This window comes from Hyaena hyaena, unplaced genomic scaffold (genome assembly GCF_003009895.1).
Source record: "Hyaena hyaena isolate Hyena2069 unplaced genomic scaffold, ASM300989v1 scaffold_1918, whole genome shotgun sequence".
In the NCBI taxonomy this organism is placed as follows: domain Eukaryota; kingdom Metazoa; phylum Chordata; class Mammalia; order Carnivora; family Hyaenidae; genus Hyaena; species Hyaena hyaena.
The window spans coordinates 82,708-108,615 of record NW_024082557.1 but is presented as its reverse complement, the minus strand read 5'-3'; the positions used below and the strand labels follow the sequence as shown (position 1 = coordinate 108,615).

The following is a 25,908-nucleotide window of genomic DNA, read 5'->3' as shown; positions in this document are numbered from 1 at the left end:
TGAGACAGCCCAACGTGGGGCTCAAACTCAGGAAACATGAGATCATGGCCTGACCCAAGGTCAGATGCTTAACCAACTGAGCCACCCAGGTGCTCTCTTTCTCAAAACTTTTGAGTTGATTTAATAATAGTATTTGAACTCAAATCAATTCAGAATTTGGAGTATATATTTCTGTTAGGCAACAGAACAGTAACCACTATGGAGTTCCTATAAAGACTGGCAGAATTGTTGTCCCATTCCCTGGGCTCGGTTTACTCTGCTCAGACCTGCTGGGAACTGGACTCTGATTAAGGAGTCAGGAGTTTACACCATTAGTGGTTAAGTGGCCTTGACATTTGGACTCTCATTTGGTTTTCTTCATCCCTTTCTGCTTACCTAGGAGTCAAATGACGGAATTCTTTCTGTGTGACCCATTCAGCCTCCAGACCACCTTCTCTATCAAATCTTTAATGTTTAGATGAACACATAATATGTACTTGGGAGTCTCCACATCAGATGGAGTGAGTTTTCCTGGGTCTATGTGGGGTGCATATCTTCCCATGAGAAGCTGAGCCCATAAGGTGGGTGCCTTGAGGAAACCAAACGCTGTACAGTGTCTCTGAGTCTCTGTTTTCTTGGGTCGTTTTTTTTTTCCCTCAGGAGAAACTTCAACCCTACATAAGTACTGTTTATTATAATGGAAATTATTCTTAAACTACTTTTCATTGAGGCTACAAATTATTTCACATAATTATGTGAATTTTGACATGTGCATGTGCTTTTTGTGGGTGGATCTTTGCATGTTATCAAAATTCTCTGAAGAAATACCTCTGTGAACACATGTCTACAGGAGCATACACACACAAACCAGCTGGGGCATTTGCCGAAATGTAGTAGCTGGTAAGGGCTGGGGATTATTGATGTTTTTGTGGCATGAAGAACAGTGATAGGTGATGTCAGCTGACTCAATACATGAAAGATCACATTTGTGATCTGAAAGACTCAAAAGGATAACCAACCTGATAGGTTGAAGATAACATCACCTCTCTCATCTGAATGACCATTGTCCCGTGACTGAATGTTAACACTGAGAATGGATAACTGAGACACAAATCAGGATGCCAGAATTTCAAGTGACCCACCACTCCTGTATTGAAACGTTGAGCCACTCTGCCTCTTCCTGGCAACTGGACATAGCAGCTGTCTCTTAGTCATTTTGAGCTTCCATCAAGGAAGCTTGCCTTTTCCAGTTAGAAGCCTTGTAGAAATCATAGATGCATAAAAAGCTGCAACATAAGGATACCCTAGGAAATCTTTGGAAATTATGTAGCTACAGGCAGGGCCTAGGGATTTGGTATTTTCTTATTGTTTTCTGAAATGAACACTGCTTATGTTCTGTCTGACAAACACTATTTTTCTTGGGCTGTTAAGTTAAAGAGTAGAAGGAACCATGGGTGCCTGGATGTGTCACTCAATTGAGCATCCAGCTTCAGCTCAGGTCCTGATCTCACGGTTTGAGCCGTGGGGTTTGAGCCCCACTTTGGGCTCTGTGTTGACAGCTTGGAGCCTGGAGCCTGATTTGTGTTCTGTGTCTCTCTTCCCCTACCCCAATCCCACTCTCTCTCTCAAAAATAAATAAAACATAATAATAATAATAATAATAATAATAATACAGATAAAAGGAACCGGGAATAGGAAGCTAACTATCTGAGACCCAATTCAGGTATCTGTCTTATTACTTTAAGATGTCTGCCTTCTCCACTCTGCCTCGGATATCATTATTTTAGGACAAATATAAGGAGCTCTGTCCCAGAAATTGTATCTTAATGCTTCTATCCAATTTCCTTTCACAAATAAGCTTCCATGTTGTCTTTTGTTTGCCTGAAAATTGCACAAACTGATTTTAATACTTTTTGCCAACAATGGAAACAGCACAAAACAAATGATATTTGATAAATATTAAAACATAGCTTATTAGCTGTCACCCGAGGGTGTTACTATGACTCTCTATGCAAGTGCCAGGATGCACTTGCTAATTCACAGTCCTGTTTGGCTTGTCCTACCTCAGGGCATTTGCACTTGTCATTCTTCTCTGCATGGGTCTTTCCCAGTCCTGAATGACTGCCACTCTCATTTCTCTTTCTCAGAACCATGTTCTCTGAGCACATGTTTCTAAATCAACTTTTGTTTCTAACAATATTTTCAGATTTATTCAGTTCTTTCATCTATAGAACTGCACCTACAGTTTAAGGAGGGGAACCTCCTGTATCTGTTTTTGTATTTTTTTTTTCCTCTAGAAATCTTTGTAAGCTTTCATTCCTGTATAATTTATCAATCTTCTGGGTCTTGCATCCATATGTCTGAGACACCACTGCCCCTGGCATTCTGCAGAATGGGTGCTGTGTTAGCAGGCATGAAAACTAAGTAATCTTACTGTCCATTTCCATGACAGCTCCTGGGTGACCAGGTGCATTGTCAGTGAGCAGTGATATTTTTGAAAAGAAGGTTTTGTTTTGTTTTGGTTTGGTTTCTGAGCTCTTGGTCTCAACAGTGGGCTCAAAATACTCAGCAAACCACATTCTGAACAGATGTGCTATCATCTAGCCTTTGTTATTCCGTTGATGGAGCACAGACAGGGTAGATCTATATCATCCCTAAGAGCCCCAGGATTTTCAGGATGGTACACGGGCATTGGCTTCAGCTCAGTCACCAGCTGCATTAGCTCCTACCAAGAGTCAATTTTGAGGCAACCACTGACTTCTCCCTGGTGTTGAAAGTCCTGGATGATATCTTCTTCCAGCAGAAGGCTTCCAGTAGATTCTCCAACTTAAAAGCAGTGGTCAGTGTAGCCACTTGCATGAATTGTCTCAGCTGGGTCCTCTGGATAACTGGCTGCAGCTTCTGCATCAGCACTTGATGTCTCACCTTGCAGTTTTATGTTATGGAGACGACTTCTGTCCTTAACTCCCACCAACCATCCTCTACTCACTTCAGACGGCTTCTGAAGCTTCCTCAACTCCCTCAGCCTTCAGAGAATTGAAGAGAGTCAGGGCCTTGCTCTGAATTAGGCTTTGCTTTACGAGGATGTTGATCTATCCAGACCTCAAACCTTCTCCATATCTGCAATAGGTCTGCCTCAATTCACTTTTTTTTTAATGTTTATTTATTGTTGAGATAGAGACCAATCACGAGCAGAGGAGGGGCAGAGAGACACACACACATGCTCTGAGCTGTCAGCACAGAGCCCGACGTGGGGCTGGATCCCACAAACTGTGAGGTCATGACCTGAGCCGAAGTCAGACGTCCAACCGACTGAGCCACCCAGGCGCCCCTTACTTCACATTCTTACCACCCGTTCACTGGAGTAGCACTTTTAATTTCCTTCAAGGACTCTTCTTTTGCGTTCACAGCTCGGCTGACTGTTTGACACAAGAGACCTAGCTTTCATCTGATCTCTGCTTTCAGCATGCCTTCCTCATGAAGCTTATTAATTTTAGCTCTTGATTTAATGTGAGAGACCTGTAACACTTGGGAGGCCAGTGTAGACTTATTAATTGGCCTGATATCAGTATTACCAAACTGTGACACAGAGATAACAACATGAGCAATTGCTTTAAGAAAACTGGCACTGATCAACATTGCCACACACCTTTGTAGAAAGCAGTATCTGTAAAGCACAACAAGACACGGTGTGCCTGCCTGTGGTCAGACTGTAAGGGAAAGAAGTTCTGTATCCTTGTAGGCCCAGGCCTTCAAACCCCCCTATACTTCATCTCCAGAAGGGCAAATGAAGTGCAGAGCTGACCCTTCATCTTCTCCAAGTCAGATTTACTTGACATCTTACTGACTGCCATGCTCTACACGCTTCAAAATATGATAGGCTTCATGAATAAATTATGAGCTCTTGGTCTCAACAGAGCTCAATTTATTCTCATGAATAAATTATTAAATGAACTTTTAATGTTCATTTTCCCATAAATAGGATGTGTTTCAACTAATTTTGAATAATATGAAAAAGTATATACATCTTAGGACCTGTCTTCATATACCAAAGAATAAATTACTGAGGAAAAACCAGGCAATATATTTTCATTTCAGGCACAGGCGTTTGGTTCCAAAAAGAACACTTTGTCTTTTTTCTTCTTCTTAATGTGTTTGTATCAAATATAAAAATGAACCTAGAGTAACTCTCAGAAGGGAGCATTATTTTTACAGCAGACATTTAAGGTAACCAAGTTCTCATTTCCTGGTTCTCTGACACATTCCCACTTGCCAGCCTCGACACACTGCACCATCCTTGCGGCAGTGAGAAAGGAGTGTCTGCGGTAGGAGACTGTGGACACGGCTTGTGCCAGGCAGAGAGTGGAGCTCTGTTACAGAGTAAAAAGGATACGTTATCAGATCCTGGGTTGTGTAATGCCTCATTTAGGAGAGATCATTTTAGAAATTGTTTTAAAAAAAGAAAACTTTTGGAACAGAATCATAAAGGGTATCATATCTTTTTGGAAAACTTGTGGAAAATACAAGTATTTTAGTTAATTTCTTAAACACTTATTTGAGCAAAGCTTTAGAAATCCTCATGGAGAAGGTAGGAATACTATTAGAGACTTCCCCCCCCCCCCCCCCCCCCCCCCCGCCCATGGTAACAGAACTTATATAAAATTGCTGAGAGAAGCCAAACCTATTGTGCCTCAGGAGCTGAGAGCAGACTACAGTCAGGTGAGTTGGGTGAGTTGGGACAGGGAGGCAGGCTAGTGGATTTCTGAAGATGGTGGCAGGTCTAAAGATCCTACCTGTAAGGCCAGTGAGAAAACAGGGAAGAAATTAAAGCCGGAGAGTGTTTATGATAAACTTGTGTTTGTAAGTGATGTCAGCCTCACCCAGCAGCCTCTGGGGAGGGACGTGGTTCCTGGAGGTTGAGCTCTATAAACACTCTTGAACACCCAGGTTTGGAGTTTGGAGACCAACCTCTGGGCTGGTGAGAGCTTCCATCTGCTGCCACCTCCATGGGGATGGCGGGACCTTGCACTCTGGGGGGACCCTTCTGGACCTCACCCCGTGTACCTCTTCCTCTGGCTGTTCATCCTTAAAATAAACCAGTAAAACCAAGTAAAGTGTTATCCTAAATTCAGGAGTCAGTCTAGAAAATTACCAAACCTAATTTGAGCGGTTGTGGGAACCCTAGACTCTCTGGTGCTCTCAGCAGAAATGTGGACAGCCTGGGCACTACATTTGTGGCTGGCATCGGAAGTAGAGGAAGTCCCATGGGGCTAAGACTTTGATCTTGCGGGGTCTGATGCTGACTCCAGGATGATGGTGTCAGAATTGAACTGAATCCTTGGACACTCAGGCAGTGTCAGGGAATTAGTTGTTGGTGTGAAGAAAACTCCTCAAACAAATATTTAGATTTTGAGAAATCTATGACTGTTGTGTTTTATAGGGTGTTGGTCATTTAGAGGGTTAAAGAAATGGACGTAAAAGTAAGGTAAGGCAGAACTAACAATATATGTTTTTTTAATCTCTTATTATTGAGCACGAGCCACGCAACCAGGCCTTGGGATAGTTCCTGCGTATGCAGTTGGTATAAAACTGCATTAAAAAATTTTTTTTTTCCTGAGAGAGAGAGAGAGAGAGAGAGAGAGAGCGTGAGCAAGGGAGGGTTAGAGAGAGAAGGAGACACAGACTCTGAAGCAGGCTCCAAGCTCTGAGCTAGCTGTCAGCACAGAACCCGATCGGGGCTCAAACCCACAAACTGTGAGATCATGACCTGAGCCAGAATCGAGCGCTTAACTGACTGAGCCACCCAGGTGCCCCTTTCTTAATATTTTTTAATGTTTTATTTATTTTTGAGAGAGAGATAGAGACAGTGTGAGCGGGGAAGGGTCAGAGAGAGACGGAGACACAGAATCAGAAGACAGGCTCCAGGCTCTGAGCTGGCTGTCAGCACAGAGCCTACGCGGGGCTGGAACCTATGAACCATGACATCATGACCTGAGCTGAAGTCAGACGCTTAGCCGACTGAGCCACCCAGGCGCCCCTAAAACTGCATTTTTTTTTCCTCGATGCATGCAGAAAGGATACATGGGGATTGAGGTAGGCAGTTAAAGGGCTGGAATCAGGGGTTGATAGACTTCAAGTGGTGTCAGTGGAATGTAGGTCTCCAGGTGTGGAGAGCGTGGGCATGGGGAATGATTCTGTGGGCAAACTGAAAGACAGAGGCTGTGGTTGCTGGAGGGATCTAGGATTCTTCATCGGACGGGGGGCAATCCTGGTAAGACCTGGCAGGAGGCTGTACCCCTTAAGAGGACCATGTTTAGAAATCTGCGTTTGGGAAACAACAGAATTGAAATACTACCTGTGTCATTCCTTAGCCATGTAATTTTCTCCTATTTCTAAAGCCTTTTTTTTTTTTTAAATATTTTTATTTATTTCTAGGAGAGAGAGAGGGAGACAGCGTGAGCAGGGGAGGGTCAGAGAGAGAGGGAGATAGAGACTCTGAAATAGGTTCCAGGCTCTGCAGTCAGCACAGAGCCCGACGTGGGGATCGAACCCACGAACTGCGAGATCATGACCTAAGCGAAAGTCGGACACTTAACCGACTAAGCCACCCAGGCGCCCCTCCTATTTCTAAAGCTTTCTGAAACTGTCATTCGTGTATATAATTCTGGGCTGCAGTAATAAAATACCACAGACTTGGTGGCTTCAGCAACCCACATTTGTTTTTCACAGTTCTGGAGCCTGGAACTCCCAGGACCAAGGTGTCAGCAGACTCAGTACTCACTGATGGACCGGTTCCTGGCTTGCAGGAGCCTGCCTTCTCAATGTGTCCCAACATGGTAGAGACAGAGAGAGAGCTGTGGTCTGTTCCTCTTAGAATGATTCCAGTCCTTTCACGGGGGACCTCTTCTCATGACCTCATCTAAACCTAATTACCTCCCAAATGCCCCCCCTCTGCATACCATCATATAGGGAATTAGGGCTTTGACATATGGATTTGGGTGGGGGTGGAGGGGACACAGGCATTCAGTCCATAACAGTGACTGTACTGAGATCAGCAGAGTCTTTGTGAGGATTAACTCAGTGAATGTTTTTAAGTTTCCAAGCAGAGTCCTGTTTATTAAACTTTGATTTTGTCTTCTTATTTTCTGGACGCTAGGTGTAAGGAGGTGAGTTACATCTACTACTTTTGGTGATGTAATGTCATTTTTTCATGGAGTACATTTAGGTACCAACAAAATTTTGGTAAGAACTCAAAGTTTACCAGTATGTTTCAGTATAAGATTTATGAAACGCTATGGTGTCATTTGTGGTAATGACTAATATAGGACAATAATCCAGTTACAACTTTACGAAAATGTCAGATAGAACAGATCTATTTCCTTGCAAAACTTCCGCACTATACATTTTCTAAGTCAGGGACTTTTAGGGTGGGGGATCAGGGAGGGAATTAAATAACCCTATGAAAAAGTTGCTAGTTAACGTAAAATAGTAATTTTCATTTCCTTGTCTGAAAATAAAAAAGAACATTCCTATTTTATTGACCACCAACAGTAGCCAAAGCCTTGTCACTTCTGATCCAAGCGGAAGTGAGAGCTCCACCACCTCTCTCAGTGCATGTGGTGTGTTCTTGTAGGGGGAGCTGGGGGGTTGCATGCAGGCACATCAGGGATTCGTGATCGGGGGTCTGGGAATTGTGCGTAAGACTGGAGTCTCTTGGCTTCTCTCTCCTTGCCCAGCTTTTCCTGCATATGGTTGGCACTCTCTGAGTGGAAATCCAGAGGAAGAGACGCGGTGGCCGAACCCTTGATGATGCAACTGCAGGTGAGTGGATATGTGATCCTTCTCCCGAATGAAGCCTCTGTTGCCTGTGGCTGGGAAGGCTTCTCTTGGCCTGAGTCTTCTAAGTGCATCCAGCCAGTATTCAAGGATCTGGGCTCTACTTCATTGCTCCCAGGACGCACGGATGCTATTTTGGTAGGTCAGGGATGGATCGGGAAGTAATCTCCTTCCCCTTATTTACAGCAGTGCATCTCATTCTCCATTAAAAATGTCCTTGCAGGAAAGAAATGTGCAGAGTTTTCTTTCCTTATCCGTTGTATGGACTTGGTTGGGAAATTATTTACCCATGGGCCTTAGTAGTTGGTGCAGTGGGCCTAGCACGTGGTCCCAGGTGCTAGAGATGAGCAGGACCAGCAGTTTACAGTCCACTGAGGGGGCAGGCATTCCAGCCAATTAGCTCTACAGTTTTCCAGAGAACACAAGAAACATTTGTGTATGAGAAGAAATCAGTATCATTTATTTCCCCCTTAGTTTTAAGCTTACTAAATGTTTGGAAACATATAGTTGACTAATTTGGAAACTCCCAAAGGTGACTAAATCCTCTTTACTACCCTTATCCCATTTCACCCACTTTTCCTCTTTGTAAGCGAAGTTTGATAAAATTGGAAATCTGAAAACAATGCCTAGGGAGTATTTTTTAAATTAACTCTGCATCTGCCTGAATGTATATAGAAATTAGAGTACAACTTAGAATCCTGTTGCAATTTTGGAAGGACTAATAGATGCTAGAATTAATCAAGAGGATTCTGTTGCCTTTGAACCAAAAAACAGGATTAATAGGGGCGCCTGGGTGGCTTAGTCGGTTAAGCGTCCGACTTTCGCTTAGGTCATGATCTCACGGTTCGTGGGTTCGAGCCCCGAGTCGGGCTCTGTGTTGACTGCCAGCTCAGAGCCTGGAGCCTGTTTCGGTCTGTGACTCCCTCTCTCTCTGACCCTCCCCTGCTCACGCTGTCTCTCTCTCTCTCCTAGAAATAAATAAAACATTAAAAAAAAAAAAAAAACAGGATTAATATATGGAGGATTGATGCAGTGATCATTGGTGTTAAGAATGGAGAGCTCACTGCAGGAGAGATCACTGTGGGGCTATCCTTCCAACGAGCCATCTCAGGAGCCCCTAACCGGACCGCAGGACCTGTCTGCCATGATATCTTATAAAGAACAAGTGAGTTTTTAGATGAGAGGTGCCACTTGGTGACCCCAAGTTCTGCATACAAGTTGTTCATCCTACAGACTGCTGGGCATTGCCTCATAGTTCTCTATCTTTGATATTAGTATACCTATCACTTGTACATATGAAGTGTTTGCTGTAAAAGAAGCATCAGCACATTAGCTCATTGGAATTCTCAATACCACTGTTTTTTTAGTAATTTCTACAGCAAACATGGGGCTCAAACTCATGATCCTGAGGCCGGGAGCCACTTGCTTCCAACCGAGCTAGCCAGGTGTTTCTAATACTACTATTTAACCCTTTAACCCAGGTTTATAACGCCAACCAGGAAATCAAACTATATCAGCTTATTGGAAAGTTGCCAGGTTATTTCATATTGAGATTTCATTATGATGAAGTAATTACGTGTATTTCCTTTTTAATGGGTCTGAGGACAGAAGGCAGATCCTAATGGGAGCACATTTGATATGTACCACAATTGAGCTTGAGCTTTCTATATATGCAGCTCCCCCCTCTGTTTTCACTATCTTGTTGACAGTTGTCCCCTAGGTATTGTTCAGCCTAGCCCCCCTTAATCATTTTCTGATATATTAGGATTCTGTGACCTACAAAGATATAGCTGTAGACTTTACCCAGGAAGAATGGGCCCTGATGGATTTATCTCAGAGAACGCTGTACAGAGATTTGATGCTGGAGAACATTAGTCATCTGGTCTCTCTGGGTGAGTCTGTCACCATCCATTCATTCATCCATCCTTACATCCATCTTTTTATTTATTAACCTTGTTCCAGGATAGCTTCCACATATTCTAATACAGCTGTCTGCTCTAACTCATATTCTTTTGTAGCATTTCCAACTACTAGATAAATTTGTATCGTTCTTTCATCATGTGCGTTACATGATAATTTGAATATAGTCTTGGACACAAGTGTGTATCTACTGTACGTTTTCCAAGACCCAGAACAATGCTGGTAATACAGTGAATGTTTTTTGAATGAATAAATAAACATCCTGAATATTTTCTGTCCTGGGCAGTATGGTGAGGCATGAGCATACTAGAAAATATAACATCTTGTATCACTTTCCACATAAATTCCACGATATATTGTTGTGGAGCTTATGTTCATTGTATTCCTTTGAAAGTAATGTTCACCCCATGTGAGAACATTTCCTTCCTTCTAGATGCAAACACTAAGCCTCTTGCACTCTCGCAGCTTGGGCAAGAACATCAGCAATTAGAGATCTTAGTGTATCGGGTGCAGTGTTTGGCTGAGAACTTTTTCCCATGTTTTTAGTTTTCAAGGTGTTACTCTCTGGGCTGTTCTTCAATGCTCACCTTGTTCTTCTTCAGTAGCCTGTACAGTAGAGTTTCAGGCACTGTTCTCGGCAAGAAATTGCAAATTCACATACCATTCTCCATTGATATAGGGTGTCCTTTCTTCAGATCAGATGTGATCTCCCAGTCAGAACACAGAGGGGAGCTGTGGAGGGAAGAAAGAGGACCTCCTCAAGGCTGGAGTCCAGGTGAGCTGCAGACATGTACTCAGTGTGAGAAGAATAGTGAGTAAGCAGGGTCTTACTGATGTCCGTGCAGATTTCCTTGAGTGAACGACAGCTTCAGGAACTGTGAGTGGCCAGTCAGATAACATTCCTCAGATTGTGTCATTATTTGGCCCATGTCCGTTTCTCTTCATGTGCCTGTACTTACATTTGACCTCAGAAAAGCAATGTCCTGTCCTCGTTGAAGGTCAAATTTCACATTGTGGGCTTTGTCATGATTTCTGGTCTCTTTCTTTTAGGATTTCCACTCTGATATTCTCTACAACAGCCCATCATTATATTATTTTTTCTCTTAACTTAAACATGGAGTTTTGTCCTAATGATATTATCCAAAATGTATGTCTTCACCAGTATTTTCCTCAATTTCACATCATTTGGTCATGTGTGCTTACCTGGTCTCGTGAGCTTTTCAACACTTTAATTCCCTACTCAAGGTGTTCTTAGGTTTATTTCTTTTTTTTTTTCTTCAATTATTTTAGGTACGAAAAATAGCCATAATAAGCAAGAAATAATACCTATGCAAGATATCTGCACGAAGGACCCACCTAACTGCTGGACAGTAGTAAGTGTCATGAAGACAAACCTTGCCTATCCGTGTTCAAGGCCTGGGAAGAGCCTAAGTCATCAATTGAGGAGAATCACATAACAGTTGTTAGAGTTTGCTATAAGTACCTTCTCACAGAATGTGATTGAAAATTTAAATCTGGGGAAGATACTAGCTTGGATTTGAGCTATAACTGTTCTGATAAATGGATAATTTCATAAGTATGGTTTATTGGCATGACATATAATGAAATCTTCTAAAACAGTCAGCCCTCCAGTAAAGATGCTTCTAAGTGTAAATATGTTTGTGCATGCTGGAGATGAACACCCCATGTACATGTAAGTGATCTAGGAAAGGTTTTATTTGGAAGGGTCATCCTGGAATTCATAGGTAGAGAACAGGATGCATAGATGTTCAGGAGAAGTCCTGTAACAGTCTTCTATCTCTTTCCCAAAAGCAGAGATATCACCCAAGAGAAGACCTCTCTGTATATAGTGGGTATGATGAAGTTTTCACTCGCGTCTACACAATGACTCAGTATGTCTTAAGTCACACTGGACAGAAACTGTATAAATGCAATGAATGTGGAAAACACTTCACCCGAAATGCCAACCTTCATACCCATAAAATAAGTCACACAGGAGAGAATCCATTTGCTTGTAATCAGTGTGGGAGGCGCTTCAGGTACTTTTCATCTTTAACTAGACATAACCGAATTCATACTGGAGAGAAGCCTTATGAATGTCATCTATGTGGGAAAGCATTTGTTCGTAGTTCCCTGAAACAACATCAGAGAACTCACACTGGAGAGAAACCATATTCCTGTCAACTATGTGGAAAAGGCTTCGTGACAAAGTCTAATCTTCGAGAACATGAGAGAACTCACAGTGGAGAGAAACCATATAAATGTCATCTATGTGGAAAAGCCTTTGTTCAAAGCTCTTGTCTTAGAAAACACGAGAAAACTCACACTGGCGAGAAACCATATAAATGTCATCTCTGTGGAAAATCCTTTGTTCAAAACTCTTATCTTCGAGAACACGAGAGAACTCACACTGGAGAGAAACCATATAAATGTCATCTATGTGGAAAAGCCTTTGTTCGAAGCTCTTGTCTTAGAAGACATGAGAGAATTCACACTGGAGAGGAACCATATCATTGTCATTTATGTGGAAAAGCCTTTGTTACACGCTCTGATTTTAAAAAACACATTAAAACTCACATTGGTGAAAAACCATATACGTGTCATCAGTGTGGAAAAGCTTTTGATCATCGCTCATGTCTTAGAAGACACGAGAAAACTCACACTGGCGAGAAACCATATACATGTCATCTATGTGGAAAAGCTTTTGTTCAAAGCTCTAATCTTCGAAAACATGAGAGAACACACTGGTGAGAAACCATATCAATGTCATCTATTTGAAAAAGCCTTTGTTCAAAGCTCCTGTCTTAGAAACCACGAGAAACTACACTAGACAGAAACCATAAGTATGTCATCTATGTGGAAAAGCCTTTGTTACAAGCGCTGATCTCAGAGACCACTAGGGAACTCACTCTAACTCTAGTGAATGAACATCAAAGTGCCTTCAGCCACAGCACTAATGTGAAACCAGCTAGAGGACTCAGGTGGGGGAAGTTCCATGGCCATATTCATTATGGAAATGCCTTCATTTTTAGCTTCTCCTTACACAACATGAGTGAACTGCATTTGGAGGAACCCTATATTTATAATCAAAGGGGAAGAGACAGCTGGCCTCTCATGATAGGGTGCACAAGAAAATCAAGTATGAATAATAATCTAATGTCCTTAACTGGGAAATTACACAGGAAAATCTTTACAGAAGGATGTCACTCTAGGAGAATAACAGAAAAGTTAATGCTAGAGAACTTATTCATTGTTATATGCCTGGAGAAAACGTTGACTAGTAAAAAAAACTACGGTAGGCATGTGAAGTTTCACACTCTATGTAATAGTGAATGAATAGAAGTCTTCAGAGATTTATAATTCCTTAGCTAACATGTAGTTTCTTGCACTGTATATATACCATTGCTAAATTCAGATGAAAGGTTACTTTGCATTAGAAATCCCTGACTAGGAAAAACATTTATCAAGATGTCTTAATACAGTTTAGACATTATTTTGTAATTTTACCTAATGACCTATTATTATAAAAATGTAAGGAAGATATATAGGACTATGATATCATCTGGAAATTCTAAATTCAGAATTTTGTAACTGATTTTTTTTTTTTTTGGAGTAGTACTTGGAACTGCATATGAAGTAAAGTTGTTGCTAAAAAGTCCATGATGTTGGTCAGGGCCTATTTTTCATGCAGCAGTAGTAATTATGATGATTGGATTCAACTAAAAAGTATCTTTGAATATTAAAATGAAAAACAAAACACAAGATGATGCGTCATTACTGCATATTGTTAACCATGTGCGTGGGTCATAATGATGAATTAAAGATTGTTTCGTAGGTATTGTGACTGAATTCTGTATAAATTTTCATTTTAAAATGCCAGTATTGAGACAGTGGCGGGTATTACATAACCATAAGGGTGTCCATTCAACAAGAGGATATAACATCTGTAAATATTTATGCACTCAACATAGGAGCACCTACATATATAAAACAAATTTGAACAGATGTAAAGGGAGAGACAGGTATGCAATAGAAGGGGCACATTAATACACACTTTCATCAATGAATGAATCATTCAGACTAAATCAGAAAACATGAACTGTCAGTGACAGATTAGATGAGATGGCCTTCACAGAGGTACACCACACACTTCATCCAAAAGCAGCAGAATAACACAGTCTTCGCAGAATTGTGACATTCTCCAGAATTGGTCATAGTTAGTACCAATGGGTAATTTTTCTCTTATCTAAGCCATGTAATTCTCCCTCTTCCTATCTGAAAACCCCCCTGCTTTCACTCCACAGATGGAACACTTTTCTGGTTACTGCTGGAATCGATGCTTCCCAAACTGCAATTCTTTAATCCTAAACAAACACTCATCTGCCTCTTGTTGCAGCTCTTGTTTTCAGGTTGGCAGAGGGGACAAGAAACGTTTCTTTTCCTTTCTTGGTCAGGCACTACAGAGCGAGGTCTAGCAGAGCTGACTTTGGAAGGAAGACTAACCCTTTTCTGGCTCTCCCAGTCTTCAGAATCCCATCTGCAGCTCCCAAGTATTTATTTTTGAGAGGGAGAGAAAAAGAGAACATAAGCAGGAGAGGGATGGAGGCGGGGCGGGGGGAGGGAGATCTAAGTAGGCTCTGTGCTGTCCCTGCAGGGCCCAATGGAGGGCTCAAACTCACGAACCATGAGATCATGACCTGAGCCGAAGTCAGTCACCTAACTGACCCATCCAGGTACCCCTAAAATGGCACATTCTTTGTTATGTTTATTTTACCACAATTATTTAAAAAAATAGAACTACTCTATGATCAGGCAATTGCATAATTAGGTATTTACCCAAAGGATACAAAAATACAGATTCAGAGGGGGACATGCACCCCGATGTTTATAGCAGTATTCTCAACAATGACCAAGCGATGGAAAGAGCCAAAATGTCCACTGACTGATGAATGGATAAAGACAATGTGGTATATATATATATTGGAATGTTACTTGGTGATCAAAAAGAACCATATCTTGCCATTTGCAACAGCGTGGATGGAACTAGAATGTATGATGCTAAGTGAAATAAGTCAATCAAGAAAGACAAGTACCACATGCTTTCACTCATATGTAGAACTTAAGAAATAAAACAGATGAACATATGGGAAGGGGGGGAAGAGAAGAGAGGGAAATAAACCACAAGAGACACTTAACAACAGAAAACAAACTAAAAGTTGATGGAGGAAGCTGGGTTAGATGGGTTGTGGACATTAAGGAGGACACCGGTGGGGCGCCTGGGTAGCTCAGCCGGTTAGGTGTCCGACTTTAGCTCGGGTCATGATCTTACAGTCAATGAATACGAGCCTCAAGTTGGGCTCTGTACTGACAGCTCAGAGCCTGGAGCCTGGTTCAGATTCTGTGTTTCCCTCTGCCCCTCCACAACTCACATGCTGTCTCTCTCTTGTCTCTCAAAGATGAATACACATTAAAAAAAATTTAAACAAAAAAAGAGGACACTTGTGATGAGCACTGGGTGTTGGTTGTATGTGACAAATCACTGAATTCTACTCCTGAAACCAATATTGTTATCTAAAATGCAAATTTAAAAAAGAAAAGAAAAAGGAAATAATTTGGCACTACATATTAAAGTAAAACATGTACATACTCTGACCTTCAGTTATACACAACCACAAGAACACACGTACTAGGACACACAAACATGGACATTCTTAGCCACAAAGAGACAAAATCTGAAACCAATCTGAATGCCATCAGAAACAGAATGGAGGGGTGCCTGGGGGGCTCAGTCCATTGAGCTCTGACTCTCAATTTTGGCTCAGGTCATGATCCCAGGGTGGTGGGCCCAAGCTCTGTGATGAGTGTGGAGCCTGCTTGGGATTCTCTCTCCACCTGTCTCCCAAGTTGCATGTTCTCACTCTCTAAAAACAAAAACAAAGAAAGCAGAATGGAGACAGGAACTAAGCATATGTATACGTGATGGAATATTCCACAGCAATAAAATAAATTTTTACTTAACATTAAAACTCATAGCTTATTTTAAAAATTGTATCTACACTATGGAAGAATGTCACAGACACCGCACTGAGCCAACAAGAGGGACAAATCAGACTGCACTAGTGCCTCCCACATAAACAGGTGAACCTAGGCAGAGCTGGGCCACATCATTTATGGGTGCATATGTGGGGCACACCACAAGCACCACAATATTGTCGCCACCAAATTCAGGACAATAGTTATGGCACGGAGGAACTTAAGAGGGCAGTGCACCTCAGGGCACTTACCGTCTATGCTCTGTTTCTTGACCTGGATGATGGCTCCGTAATTACAATTTTATGATTATATTTTCCACATATAAACAAAATTTCTAACATACAAGGTTATTGTTTGTTTTTTAAAAAGTGGTCTTCCTAAACAAAGTGTTAGAAATAGGATGGCTTCTACCAGTAATCGTAAGGCCTTGGCTGCTTCAACCCTCAAGTATGACAGCAAACCCCCCATACTTGGGGATACAGGGCAATGATGCTCAGAAGGAAGCTCCCATGACCTCAGGCCCTGAGTCAGTCCCAGACTCCACGGAGCCCACCACACCTGGTCAAACTTCTCAGTCATTTTGTGCATCGCAATCTTGCCTTGGTTGCTCTGCTATGTTTGGCTGCCACCACCCCTGGGAGGGAAAGAAGAAATGTACTTGAGAAAGAAGGGCTGTTCAAGCCGCCTCACCTTCCCTGGGGGGTGATGTCTTGTCTCTAAGGGAGGATGGCAACGCCACAGAATCTAGCCTTGCTGGCTCAGGTCTGCACATGCTCTGGCCCCATGTGTTTCATGCTGCAGGGATTCTGTAAGGACCCTCAGCAGCCCAGGCAGATCCTGCCACATTTACAACTCCTGTGACAGATTCTGGATGTGGCACTGGAATCCCCTAGCTGTTTCTTCCTGATAACAATTTTATTAAGATATACTTTACATACCAGACAATCAGCTCACCTAAAATATAAACCTCAGGGGCATCTGTGTGGCTCAGTCGGTGAAGCGTGCAACTCTTGATCTCTTGATCTCGGGGTTGTGAGTTGAGCCCCATGCTGGGTGTAGAGATAACTTTAAAAAAATAAACTTTAAAAAAAATAATGAAAAAATAAAAATTACAAAACTCTAAACCTCAGTGTTGTTTCGTAGAGTCACAGAGTGGTACAACCATTGCCACAGTCCAAATCCCCATTATCCTACCCTTAGGTGGCCACCTCTCATTCCCCAGCCCCCAGGAACCACTGGGGTGCTTTCCATCTGTGGACCTGACTGTCCTGAACATTTCATGGCCTCTTAGTTCTGGTTTCTCTTACTTAGCACACGTGTCCACCCTATTCCTGTTTATAGCTGAATACTATGCACCCTCTCTGCTTCTAATTTATACGGAAGCAGGGCTCCCAGCCCTCATTCCACATGACTGGTGAGAAATGCACTTCCCATCGTCCTGGGAGAAACACTTGGCACTGTTACCCCCAGGCCTCTGTGTGGAGGCTGAAAGCCCAACCGCCCACCTCGGCTCCAGTGATGTCCTGTGTGGACTGGAGCCCCAGTAGGAAGGCTGCGATGGTCAAGCAAGTATAGACGTGCAGCACCCTACAGTTCCCTAAGAAACCAGCTGGCTGGTCAGCATGCTGTCGGAGCAGCTGTACAGGGACATGGAGCCGTCTGTCGGGGACCACAGCGCTGCCCTCCATTGAGACCCACCCACAGCAGCTCCCAAGTGTGAAAGTGCTGAGGCTCCAGAAGAGGGTCCTTCCTGATTCTTCTAGCTTCTGGGGGCTCCAAGTATCCCTTGGCTGTGTCGCTTCCATCACTGTCTGTCTTTAAATGGCTTTTCCTCTTCCTACAAGGACATAAGTCACACAGGGCCACCCTAATGACTCCTATTACTTACTTACATCTGCAAAAGTTCTCCTGAATAAGCTCACATCTTGGGGTCCTAGGGTGTACCTCTGGGGGCACAATTTGCCCTTCACTCTGAAATAACAGATACTGGCTCAGAAAAGCAGCAAGTTCTCCTGCTTAAACCCACCCCTAGAAAAGGTCCTACCTGCCCAGTCTCTTCAAATCCCACATGGGCAGGACAGTCAGGCCCCGCAGGCCCATCTGTGAAGGACACACAGAAGTCTGCTTATTTCCCCTTGGCCTGCTGGGTTCAGGTCAGTGTCCCTAGACCTGCACATCCCAGGGTCCAGAGAGCTTCCTCTCCCAAATTCTTTCTGATATGGCAGCTTGAAACTGGCCAGACAGACTCCTCTTGGACTGCACACTTGGCTGGGCCCAGGGCTTCCAGGGGTCTGTGTTCGGTGGGTCCCACAGACAACCCCACGCAAGCCTGCCTGGGGCTTCTGGGGCTCTCAACCACCTGAACACCCTCTAAGGCAGAAGGTACCCGCCTCTACAAAAACGTTTCTGAGCCAACAGTCAATCCCCAAGCTGCTGCCTACCTCCCTGATGGCGCTCCAGGCTCACCAGGAATCCGGGTTCCCAGGCCTGGAGAGACAGAGAGGCCCTGTCTGGCCAAGGCAGTCCATGCTCTTCCAGCTTTACTTTTGCAGGGGGAAAGTAGGCTCATCTATGCAGCACAGAGCTGGGAATCAGGCAGAGGCCTTGGACAGCCAAAGGCCTACCCACAACGCCCTCCACACACTTGTTCTCTCCCAGTCCTTGACCGCCTGCACCTGCACACTAGCCACCCTTTCACCTGTTTTGAGGAAGCCAGGTCTCTCTCTGCCTATGGAGCTCTGCCCACATCCAAACCACCCACATAGCCTCTTGGGCAGTGGGACTCCACCCCTGAGAATTTTTCAGAGGTGGCAGTCCGTCCCCATGCAGCCTGTCTGCCTGCCAGATGGAGTCCCCAGCTTCACCAGAAATCAAGGCCCCCAGGGGTCTTCTGTGGGAGCATACCCCAGCCAGGTGGTGTATTGACAAGGCAGTGCAATTGCTTCTAGCTCAGCCACCAGTGGAGATACGTACGTCCATGTTGGCTAAAGCTTCCAGTGAGACTGATTTCAGGGTCACCCATGACCTGGCATCTTCCCTGTCAAGTCAGCCCAGATTCCTCCACCTCTGCTTCGGGGGTGATACATGCAATTGTCTAGGATGGGGCTTGGATTCTTTAGATGCCACGGGCCACTAAGAGCTTGGTCTCAGGGCTAGGCTCTGCTTATGGCTGTTTCTTTAAGGTCCAGGCCATGCGGGGCTTGTGGCAGCCATGTAGCAGCCATGTGCACTCAGCCCCCATCACTGGCCTCCAAGGCCACCCTGCCAGTCAGAGCCATGCCAGGATGCTGGGATCAGAGAGCCCTCCAGAAGCCTACTCTGGGGCCAGGCTTCTATCTGTGGTCTCCCATCTCAGATCCAAGATTCCCCTCAAGCCTGAGCGGAACTCTGCCCGTGTAGCCAGCCCTCCTGGCTGTAACCAACTCTTCTGGCTGAGCCCCTCTGGGAATGTCAGGCTTGGGCCTGTGCCCCAAACTGCACCACCCAAGGGTGGAGAGGGGTTTGAAAATTATTTCAAAGGTGGCAGCTTCAGGCTGGCACAGACGGATGCCTTTGGAACTGGGTGCCTCATGGATCCCAGGGCTCCTCACACAACCAGTGCTCCCTGATGTCTGTCTTGAGGTCAGAGGGGTCAATCCACAGCCTGCACCAGGGCCCAAACTCTCCCTCCCTCCTATTCGTCTTTTTGGCTCTACACAGTCCCTCAGTCCTGGGCCTCCTATTCATGCTCTGTCAGACATCTCTCATCATAGGTTCCCGATCATCAGGCGCAGCCTAAGGGCGCAGTTAAGCCCCTCACTACTACCTTGCTTTTGTCTGCTGGTAACCTTGTGGGCTGTTGGGCTCATCTTGGTCCCCCAAACCTACATACCACCATGGTCTAGACTGGTTACTCCCTGAAATGCTTTCAAAGCTGGCAGCTTGAAACTGGCCACAGACAGAGCCCTTTTGGACTGGATGCCTGATTGGGCAGAGGGATCCTCTAACACCCAAGGCTCCTGTGGGTCTGTGTTTGGAGGGTCCCTGAGAACACCCCACACCCCCCAGCCTGAACAGAGCTGCCTAGATTCCTCCACCTGTGCCCTCAGGGCGGATATGCTCTGTGGTTCTGATGAATGATTAAGATGAGGTAGCTTTCTCCTGCTCCCAATGGGCCACCCTCAACAGCTGCCTTGTGCCCATCACTGGCTTTGCTGGGTTTTGTGCTCATGGATGCACAGTACAGCACCTATTCCACCACTTGAGGGCAGTGGGGCCAGTTAAGGCCCTCCAGGCCACTGGTGCCGTTCGCTCTGGAACCACCCCAACACCCTACAGGGCAGAAAGAGCCCTCCTACACCAGAGTGCATCTTCGGACCCAGTGTGCACTTGAACTCAGTGGCTGCTAATGGCATGCCTGGCTTAACAGGATTCAAGTCTCCCAGGTGTCATAGTGAAGAATATCTCAGCAGCCACACAGTCCTGTGCAGAAAAGGCAGTCCATACATTTTTAGCAATACATTTTGGGATGAAATGTGTGCCTTTCATATTTCTAACACAGAAATATGAATTAGGGAGATTTGCGGGCCGATACTGAAAAACGTCCACAACATTAACAGTCCCTGTCTATCTGTCCAACCCCCAGGTAGAGGGAGGCCACCCACTGAAAATCTTTCTGAGGCGGCAACCTTCAACTGGCCACAGTCACTCACCCTTTAGACAGGTTACACTCGGAGCTCCCAGGTTCCACCTCGGGCTGGCGCCTGGTCCCAGGGGTGGGCCCCAGCCTGGCAGGGCAAACCCAAGGCCTGTGGGTCTGCCCTAAGGGAGACCAACATGCCCAATTGTGCAGGAAAGGGTTGGAAAAATGCAGATGCTGCCATGAACCCCCAAAGAGTTTCCATCAGTCCCCCAACCTGGCTGGACATTGCCCTGTTCTGGGTTCTGGCTTCTCTGACCTGTCCTACCTGACCCTAAACAGTCACCTGGGAGCTGGCCCCGGATGCCAGGGATGTTCCAGTCCCGTGAAGGTCTGGCCTAAGCTGTCCACCTGCACAGCCTCCAGGGTGAGGGGGCTTGCACTCTGAATGGCTTTTTGAGGCTTCATCTGATACTGTCAGTCCCTTCGGGGATTGGCTGCCTCTGTGGGGACCGGGGCTTCTTCAGCAGTCAAGGTCTCCCAGGTGTCTCTCCTTGCTGGGCTCCTCAAAGTGCCATTTGGCCAGAAGGAGCAAGTATCCCTTCTCTCCTGAGCTGAATGATTCAGTCACTCTTATTTCTAGCCAGAAAACTTACCCAAGCCTTCTATCAATTAGTATAGCGCTAAATTAAAACAACCAACCCATCGACTCCAACCTCTCCTTTAGGTTATTCCCACCTAAAGAACACGACTGGTAACCTTCAACAGCTAGAATAAAAGTCAAGACCCTCAACCTAAATTGAGGAGGTTGGGTTATCAGGAGAACTCACCTGATAAGCCCATGAGGTGCAGAGAAGTTAGAGAGGCACAAAAGGCCCGGGCTGGAATCAAGCACCGTACCCTGGTGACTACAACAAGAAATGTGGATGCAAAGTGAACACACCGTTTAGAATCTCTAGAAGATAGAGTTTTATTCCAGCCCAAGTTAGGACAGCTACCCGGGAAACACACTCTTCACAGGGAAGAAAGGGCTTCAGAGAATGAACAGTTTTTACAGGTTTGTACACTTTTTACACCTTACAGCAGCTCAAAAGATTATAAATGAACACATAGGCAGCATTCACGAGTTTTATCGTGAAGGAATGCAGGGAGTAGGAGTGTTCAGCGGTATCGCAAGTACAAGGTTTTCCTTTAGGCTTCAGGCCGCTCATTCACAAAGCAGATGTACAGGTCATGTGTGGTAGAATCAGACTTAGGGTTTGAACAAAGTTTGTATACAGTTATGTTGACCTAGAAAGCAATCTAAAAAGGTTTCCTTTGTGTATTAGCCCTTTAGAAAGTTTTCCTCTCATCAGCACAGCGATGATACCTTTCACATACCAGATTTAATTCCTACCTTCAGGAAGAAAGAGGAGGGTCTGAATTTCCTAGCATAGACTGTCTCTTAGGTAATTCTTATTTACGGGACGCCTGGGTGGCTCAGTTGAGCATCCGACTCTTGATTTCAGCTCAGGTCATGATCTCATGGTTCATGAGCTTGAACCTACATCAGGCTCTGTGCTGACAGAGTGGAACCTGTTTGGGATTTCCTCTCTCAATCTCTCTCTCTCTCTTTCTCTCTTTCTCTCCCCCTCCCCTGCTCGCACTCTCTCTCAAAATAAACAAACAAAAAAGTAATTTTTACTTAAAATAATCAACATGTCATTGTGGTACCCTTTGGGACAGGCTGCTCGTAGCCCCCACAATATCTGGCCAAGTCCCGCATCCTCCACTAACCCACAGCTGATGTATGATCGTCATGGACGATCTTCAGCAAAACCTATTAGTAGTCATTGTAGTCACAATCCCCCTTAACCCTCCCATCTCTCTTATTTATTTTCTACCCACTGACCCCTGCCTCTGCTCCTCCGCTATAAATTACCAATCGGCAGGCTATATTCAGAGTTGAGTCCAATCTCCCCCTCTGCAATATAAAATCCTATTGTAGAGCTAGCCCCCCACACACTGAAAAAAATATCCGTAACTGTGCTTTAACAAACGTCATTGATTTTTTTCTTAAACAATTACACACTTTGAGACAGCTCTGGGAGTCGCCCCAGGAAAACGTGAAGCTGCAACACCGACGACCTAACAACCCAAAGCGATTCTCGGTGGCACCCACGCTTCTCCCCGGGTCCCGGACCCTCAGTCTCCCGGTGAGCACGCCCTGCTCTGGGCAGCGTCCCGCCGGCTCTCCGCCACCAGCACAGACCCCGCCTGCCCTGCTCGGCCCACTAACCCGCGCCAAGCGCGGCCGCCGGGGTCCCGGGAGGCCCGCGCCCGCAGCCCAGCGTGTCCAGCCAACGGGGGCTGTGCACACACCTGTCACCCTAACGGGGACACATCGGCGCGTTCAGGGCTCTGAGTCTCACCTGGAACTGCCAGAAAGAGTCACTGTGGGTAGGGAGGCAGCACCCGGCTTCCACGGATTCAAACACCCGCGAACTGACTTGAACTGTTAGCCGGCCGGCGCGTGGGCCTGAAGGAGGGATGGGGGCGTGGCCACACCACAAACCGGTCCCGCCCCACGCTGGGCACGTTGAACACAGCGGGGCTGACGTACTCTCCCCGCTCACCTTCCCTCGGCCCTGCCTCGCGCGGCCGGGTCCTGCACCGGCCCCGACCCACCGCTAACGTCCCCTTCTGGTCTTTGCTCTCCCTCCCTAGGCCCGTCCCCCCTCACCCTCCCTAGGCCCGGTCCCTCCTCTCCCCCCCTAGGCCCCGCCCCACGGTGCCCCCGTCCGACACGGTCCTCCGTGACGCCCCGCCCCGCCGTGACGTCCGTCCGCTCTCCGCTCACCCTCCCTAAGCTCCTCCCCACGCTGGTCGAGCCCTGGACCGGCCCCGTCCCTCCACTGTCGCGTCGTCCCCGCTCTCCGCTCACTCTCTCCGGGTGCAGCCCCACGCTCCTCAGACGTCCGGTCCCCACTCCCCACTCTCCCTCTCCAGGCCACGCCCTTCGCGTAATTCCCTACCAACCCGGAAGCGGATTTCCGGAAGAGCAGGTATCGGTCGGTAAGTGAATTCTGGTGTTTGAGGTTTAAACCCGCTCTCCTCAGCCCCTTCCCGGCTCCATTCTCCACACCCGGGGTCCAGGGATTCCTGCCACTTACAGGTCCCTGCCACAGGCCCCGTACTCGCCCGTCAGACCCGCGAAGAGCTCAGCGTTGCCTTGAGGCGCTCAGGACGTCGATCCCTCTGCTCCCTGGTCCTCCGGTCCGTGTCGGTTTCCGGCTGAAGTCGTCCCGAGGCCTCCCACGGAACCCAGTCCTCTTCTGAGACCCTTGCCATCCTCGTCCGCGCGTGGCTGGAGGCACAGTCACCGCCTCAGAGAGGCCCGTGGGCCCCGGCCTGAGGGCAGAGACCGATCCTGTGCTAGGAGCCCCTGTGTACTCCTGTCCCATTGCTGCCCCCGCTCGCTGTGTCTGACAGGGTGTGTTTACACTGTCCACATCCCACTGGAAAGGGAGCTCTTCCTGGGCAGAGATCAGCTGTGATCCCATCCCTTTGAATGTCCAGTTGTGTCCGCAGGATGAGGATACAAGAGACGAGAAGGAGATGGAGGGAGAGTAAGGGAGAGTCAAGTGGAGGATGCGAAGTGGGTGGTTACAATGGACTTTCAAAGGAACAGTGACAGAAAGTGACCTGGGGAGAAAATAGTACAGTGTGTGAAAATAGACAAAAAGATCAGTATGGGTATAGGGACAGAGCATGTAATGAGACTTTGACCAACACTAGCATTGGGGCGATAGAAGGGTAGATTGCAGACTCATTAGATTTCTTTTTAATTTCTAAATTGCTTTCCCTATTAAATTGTTACATTCAGACTATGAGTGCGCAGTGCTTTTCATGACCACCATATACTGAAAGTATTTTGTTGATTAGTAAATAATTTCACAATATTTCTGTGTGCAGTTGTTGGAAATACTGATGATTTTTGTCTTGGCATTCAAAACAAAGTTCAAACAGGTATCCTAATATTCAACAGCCTCCTTTCTTTTCCTCTGTGATCTTTTAATTGTATGGTCTGAGAGCTAAGGTTTCCAACTAAGTGTACGATTTCTTTGAATTCCCTTTTTCCTTCTCCTTTGTTGTTGTTGTTCTTCTTTAACCAAATATTGTGGGATAGGCTGCATGGTCCTGGAACCTTTATTCTAACGTGTCTCATCTTATCATGATACATACGTTGCTCAAAGGTACTTCCATACCTGACCTTGTATATTTCCTAATTATGTGCCAATAATTAGGTCTTCATAATATTACATTTTTTGATGTATTAATATGATGTTCTGGGAAAAAGAAATTAAAACCTGTTAATCAGTATGAGGAAAACCATGAAATAGAGAAGCTGCTCTTGCTCAGGAGAATGAAATATGGGCAGGAATTTTCAGGGGCAGGGGTGAGAAGGGCAAGCCTTACTACTATCAAATGCAAGCCAGCTCATGCATAAAGACAATAATGATTACCCTCCACTGGCCTCTCCTTTTCACATCTCTGCCTCGCCCAAAATACACAGAGCACAGGGCAGCTGGGAAGGGAAAGCCCAGGAATTTTATAAATAATCACGGAACAGAGGTGTCTCTCCAGTGAGGAGGTAATACTTGGTTCTGTGATGGGAAGGGAAAGCACTTGGGGTGTTAATGGATGGGAGGGCACCCGAGAAACTCAGAGACAGGAGAGGAGAAGCCTTCACATCCTCCTTTGGTGATCCTGTGTTCAGCATACCCTGCAGGAGTGCCAGCATTGTGACTTGAATAGGTCACACAGACTCACATTCCCATGGCTCCGAGGTGGCGTGTGGGTGTCACCAGGATACAGGGTATTGTGAAACACAGGGTAACACGTGTTCCTCTCCATTTACAAGTTTATTATCCCTGTTCCCTGGTGGCCTAGTAGAGAGCAGAGGACCGTCTCTTCCACAATCTGATTCCCTCCCCACTTCAGTGCTCGTAGCCCAGGAATGGGGCGAGTTATTCAAAGATCTGATTGGCACATTTTCCAACCTGGAAGAGTTCATTTATCTGAGTACTCCCTCTCCTTCCTGGAACGGTTCTCTTAGGACACACTGATCTCTGCCACTCAGGCGTTCTGCCTGACATATTTCCTCACACCCACAGCTTTCCCTCAGTACTTTCCTGACTCCAGACCAGTTCCATCCCTCTGGGAGCCAGTGACATGGAACTTGTGAAGTGACTCTGTTTAGGGGATCTTTGTGAGAAGTGCTTCATGCCCAGACATCGAGCAGGGAAAGGACTGGATGCCATGGTACCAATGAGGTTTGCTGGTGGGTACTGTGTAAGGACCAAATCCGGGTGTACTGTTAGCTCTTTACACACCAGGATTAAAGAAAGTGCACGCATTAGTAGTGAATCTCAGGAGTACCTGAAAAATCCTGGAAAAGAATACCAATAAGGGGAAATTTGTTGCTCCCAATTGTGTAAGTTATTTGAAGCTTAAAGTAAATGTGTGCATCTGAACTAAAA

General features: G+C 45.7%; 1 protein-coding gene and 1 long non-coding RNA gene across 3 annotated transcripts in view; one reads left to right on the top strand and one right to left on the bottom strand.

Annotated features, from left to right (window-relative positions):
• Positions 1-6,559: 6,559 nt before the first annotated feature.
• LOC120226958 overlaps positions 6,560-25,908 on the top strand; it is a 32,169-nt gene continuing 12,820 nt past the window's right edge. The window contains 11 exon segments of the mRNA XM_039225127.1: positions 6,560-7,221; positions 7,716-7,800; positions 8,823-8,980; positions 9,581-9,707; positions 10,415-10,510; positions 11,026-11,108; positions 11,548-12,473; positions 12,475-12,549; positions 12,551-12,605; positions 22,468-22,825; positions 23,236-23,440. Coding sequence (XP_039081058.1) covers positions 8,867-8,980; positions 9,581-9,707; positions 10,415-10,510; positions 11,026-11,108; positions 11,548-12,473; positions 12,475-12,549; positions 12,551-12,605; positions 22,468-22,825; positions 23,236-23,440 — 2,039 coding nt within the window. The 5' untranslated portion in view covers positions 6,560-7,221; positions 7,716-7,800; positions 8,823-8,866.
• LOC120226964 lies at positions 20,181-22,987 on the bottom strand. Of its 2 annotated transcripts, none has more exons than XR_005527132.1 (3): positions 22,798-22,987; positions 21,217-21,294; positions 20,181-20,229 (listed from the first exon to the last, which is right to left on the bottom strand). It is a non-coding gene; the product is annotated as an uncharacterized LOC120226964 (long non-coding RNA). The 2 variants fall into 2 exon arrangements; XR_005527131.1 differs by lacking the exon at positions 20,181-20,229 and adding an exon at positions 20,474-20,534.